Source organism: Zerene cesonia, chromosome 7 (assembly GCF_012273895.1).
Source record: "Zerene cesonia ecotype Mississippi chromosome 7, Zerene_cesonia_1.1, whole genome shotgun sequence".
In the NCBI taxonomy this organism is placed as follows: domain Eukaryota; kingdom Metazoa; phylum Arthropoda; class Insecta; order Lepidoptera; family Pieridae; genus Zerene; species Zerene cesonia.
This window is the reverse complement of record NC_052108.1, coordinates 4,404,071-4,408,788: the sequence shown is the minus strand read 5'-3', so window position 1 is coordinate 4,408,788 and position 4,718 is coordinate 4,404,071. Positions and strand designations below refer to the sequence as shown.

Below are 4,718 nucleotides of genomic sequence, written 5' to 3'. Positions count from 1 at the left end.
TACTCCCCGTCACCTCGCCACAAGATGCCCTGCGGGCCTATTATTATTATATTATTATCATAGTAGCTACCAAGTGACCTAGTAATTAGTAATAAATGTACCTATTCTATTTTAAACCATTAAATTTGTCTCTTAGTTTCTTAAATAAGGAAGTAATTGAATATGTAAATATTTCAGTTAACAGACAATAAAACAGTCACGCTACTTTGAAGGTGAAGTCTGAAATGTACTAGCAATTTTAAACTACAAAAGTATAATGTAACACTTTTAAATGTGAACAAAGCAGTCCAATGAAATTAAAGTTTAGCTGACTATATTTAATAAACCTAACGACTAGGTACATTCGTTATAAGGCATGTTTATTGTTAGGTCTTGCATATCTAAATTCTTGCTTTAAATAGCAAATAGCACCCTCGCCTTTGTTTTGCTTTGCATAATTTAATTTCTTTAGAAAATTTTCAATGGCACTCGTCTACATTTTTTTAATAAATCAGGCACTTTAAAAAAACAATGTCGCAGTTGCAGTTTTTGAAATGAAATTCATAAAATTATTAGAAGGCACAACATATTATAGGTATTATGTAGAGAAAGTTTTTAGATACATAATAATGATATGTTTATTTTCTTAACAATTTTGCTTAAAAATACGACTCACCTTTGACTTCTCCTTCCATATCATAATTAATTTTAGTAGAATTATTATTAATAGCTAATTGTATATGTTCCGTAAAAGTATCACACGAAGGAAGCGCTTCAATATTATTTTGACCTTCTAACTTTGTATCAACATTGGTCTTCGTTTTCGTGTTGTCAATTTCATTACCCTTTTGGTATTTTGTTTCTTCTGAAAGTAGAATATAAAGTAAGTTACTTAAAAATCTAGATAGCTTTATACCTAAATGGTTGATTTATATGCATAATTTAATACAAAATAAATATTTAATAATATGAGTATTTGTATTATATATTAATATGAGGACTGTAAAATTATTAATTGCTGTTTAATCGTATTGCTAAAACGTAAATGTGTATTCGAAATAAACTTAAATTTATCTTTTATTCTTCAAAATTTGTATATTTAATTACCTTCATACAACCCATCATAAAGCTATAATCTATTGCAATAATACCTACTACAACTTCGTAAAGTTTTTTTAAGTAAATAATGTTTTTTGTCTAAATAAGTACTACACGTAAATATCTATAAATACTAATATTTTAGAGCAAGATATTAATGTTATTGTTTATAAATAGAAATTAATAAATTATCAACAAAGCTTCGCTCAACAATATAGGTATAGATCTTACTTAATACTTATCATTGGTTTATGTGCGAATCAATACGTCTTAGTAATTACCGTGTCAGACCAGATTAGGTGTCTGCTGTCTATCAAGCACCGCCTATACAAGAAGTAGGTAATAAGTTTACCATACAAACACACAGCGCTATTTTTGGCCGCAAATTCCTATAGTCTATCATTAGTCTAGTACTATATTGGTAAGTACTTATTTTTCTATAGTAATGTTGCTAGGTACACATACCTGGTTGTATATATTATTATGTAATAAGATAATAATATATACTACCCGTACATTCATCCCTTTGACAAAAAGATCCTGTAGGGCTTTTTAGATTCTTTTCTTTTAAGACCTGTCCTTATTGATGTCACTATTTTACCTTATCATTAGCTTTTTTTAAGAATTGGATGTACATACAAATAAACTAAGTGGCTATCTACCTATACTACGGAGTTAATCCTATACTTACTTACTGAGTTTTCCTTCGGTTTTATTATATCAACAAGAATTCCATTATGTTAGCAAATGGCACTCAATAAAGCCGGTATCAAGAGACGCCCTTAAATACGCTATAATGCTCGTAATTAAGCTTCTTTTCAAAGTGCTTTTAAAATATGAGTGTCACATATTTTAAATTGATCATCCTCATGTCAAGATAAGTAATTAAATATATACTCGTATAGGTACATGTATGAGTTAGGCGTATGAGGGCGTAACGCACCAATAAATGTTTCTTTAAATTTTCCTCAATACTATTTTTCAGAACATAAATGTTTTTAGATTAAGTACTTATTTTCGTGTTAAAATCTATTCGAAGATTAATGTATTTAAAAAACACACATTTCAATAGTCATACAGTAGATAAGGAAAACGCATATAAACGCGAAAGATATATTTTAAAAGGAAATATGCAAAAACATAGCATCTCCTTGCGATAAGAAAAAGTGGTAGGTATGTCCGCAGATAGTAGTATGGCGTGGTAAGTTATTACAGGCGATACTGTTTCCGACATCCACTTTCATGGCAGTTAACATTTCCTAGTAGAAAAACGACCGCAGTAGTACCATTTACTTAATTTAATATCTACAAATATAACGCACACAGACGATACTTTGAATATTGAGAGTGAACCTTTTAAGAAAGCTTAAGTGAAAAATTTAGAGAATTTTTTTCTATGTTTTTAAGTTCATAATATCTAATTAACACATATTTTAAAGGTTAAAGTAAGTAGAGGTTCTCATTACAAGTTTTTCATATTTTTTATTATTATTATTTATTACTAGGACATTCTTAAAGGTAAGAAATTACACAATTCCGTATCTGCTGGGTTGGTTAACTTTGCATATCTAATTCAAATTGAATCTCGCACCGCTACGAATGGTTGGAAAATTGTATATTTAGCATCAAGGTTTTACTCATATTCTCTTCGTCTTCGTAGCTTGCTTGGTATACTAAAAAGGTACATTGTAATTCATAATAACAATACTGGTCGGCTGGTCAAAAATTAATGATGTTTACGATTTCTGTTATTAAGGCTATTAATAAGGCTAAGGCTTATGTGATTCACTGAGAATCTTGTACGTCAGTGTGGTAAAACAGTAAGTGAAGTAAAGTGCTCGAGATATATTATTTAATACCTGTTGCATTAGTTTGTATATCAGCCATATTTGGAGCGCTGCTAGTGCAGCCCATGGTGCGTGGTTTGTATATTTAGAATGCCATTGATCAAATATACGAGGTTTTAAGGGAAAGTTTTGACGAGTACCACCTCACAAGGCACCGAGTCAACTACTACAACTAAACTCGACTGCGCACTCCATAAGATCGTATCGTATATACCTATTAGGTACGGGAGGAGTAAGCCCACTCAGCTGACCTCGCAACCCCCTTCGCGTTTTTCAAATTAAACGAGTGTAAAGCATTCTTTCACTTGACGCAATTACTGTTAGTTGGGATTTTGTTTTTAATACAACCTTCATGAATAAATTCTTTTGTTAAAACGAAATACTCATTAGAACGTTGTTCCGTAGTAAAGGAAAAATACTTCAATCTATAAATACAATATGTAGAGTCACGTTTTGTATTTTGGAATTTTGTTCATTACTTTAGACATTTAACAAAGAAGTTAATATTTTATTTTGTCACTTTTTGCCTTTTTAAAATTGATATCAAGTAAGCTTGATCAATATAATATTACTAGATAATGGAACTACCTTGAGAAATGAGAATCAAAACCTTTTTTTCATCATCACAAAATACAAAATTCAATTTGCACATAAGTAGTTACTTAAACGAATATTTCCGCCCACGGCTTAGCGCGTGTTATTTGTTATTATTATTTCTTTCAATCTTTCATATAAAATGGAGACTATGAGTTAAACGAAATATTGTATACATAATATAAATTTATTTCATAATCAGCTCCGTGGTATTAACGTGATTGACGCAAATATAAACAGATGATCAAACAAACAAATAATCATTGTTTTGGGGTCTACAAAAATCTAAACTGTATACTAAAATATATCTAATATGTAGCTGTTTTTTTTTAATATTTAATGTACGACATGGTCTAGTTACTATTTTATTATACATGGGTGTGTTATGGAATATTATAGTTTTATAAATTCTTACTGTAAAACAATTAGTGGTAATGTTTCACCAGACTAATATTATAAATGTGAATATTTGTTTATTTGGATATTTGTTCGTCAATCACGCTGAAACTACTGAACGGATTTTGATGATAATTGGTATACAGACAGGGTATGAGCTGACTTGGGTGACAGGGTAATTTTTATTCCGATTAAATGCTCCCTTAGGATGAAACAGAAATCTTGATAAGCGGAGCGGAGCCAGGACGAGCGTATAGTTAGTTATATAATCTTCTTGTAATCAAACATTTAAAACTTCACATTTTTTATATACTTTGTAATAGATTTTGATAATAGAGTAAAGAGAATAAAAATCGATTGTCCTAATAAAATAAGAGAAATAAGCACGTATTTTTATATTAACTGTGTATATATTTAGATACTATTTACACCGAAAAAAGTAAGTTATAACCAATAAATTTTTAATTTCTACTTAAACTATATTCTATCTAATAAAAAAGTATATATCAACAAGGATTTACCCTATTAACCTTAACATTATACTATTTACTTTAAATTGTGTGTAGCACTTCTATTGACGCGCGATATATAAATGTAGATGACATATTTTAAATAATTTTAAGCCTTTTTGACTTAAGAGGAAATTTTAAGTCAAAATTGAGTTACGCTCACTAATAATCAAACACAATAATTTTTTTTTGAAAAATCATAACTTTAAAATTCAATGACAATAACAAACAACGACAAAATCCTGCACAAATCGTAAAAAAACAAATTGTAACAATGATTGAATGTAAGATTGAA

At 29.2% G+C, this 4,718-nt stretch overlaps 1 protein-coding gene across 1 annotated transcript in view; it reads right to left on the bottom strand.

Moving 5' to 3' along the window:
* The window catches only part of LOC119840849, a 7,771-nt gene extending 4,592 nt beyond the window's left edge, over nucleotides 1-3,179 (bottom strand). The window contains exons 1-2 of the mRNA XM_038367622.1: nucleotides 2,937-3,179; nucleotides 656-844 (exon numbers count right to left, since the gene is read on the bottom strand). Of these exons, the coding sequence (XP_038223550.1) occupies nucleotides 656-844; nucleotides 2,937-2,991 (244 nt within the window). The 5' untranslated portion in view covers nucleotides 2,992-3,179. The remainder of the gene's footprint in view (nucleotides 1-655; nucleotides 845-2,936) is intronic.
* Nucleotides 3,180-4,718: the final 1,539 nt, after the last annotated feature.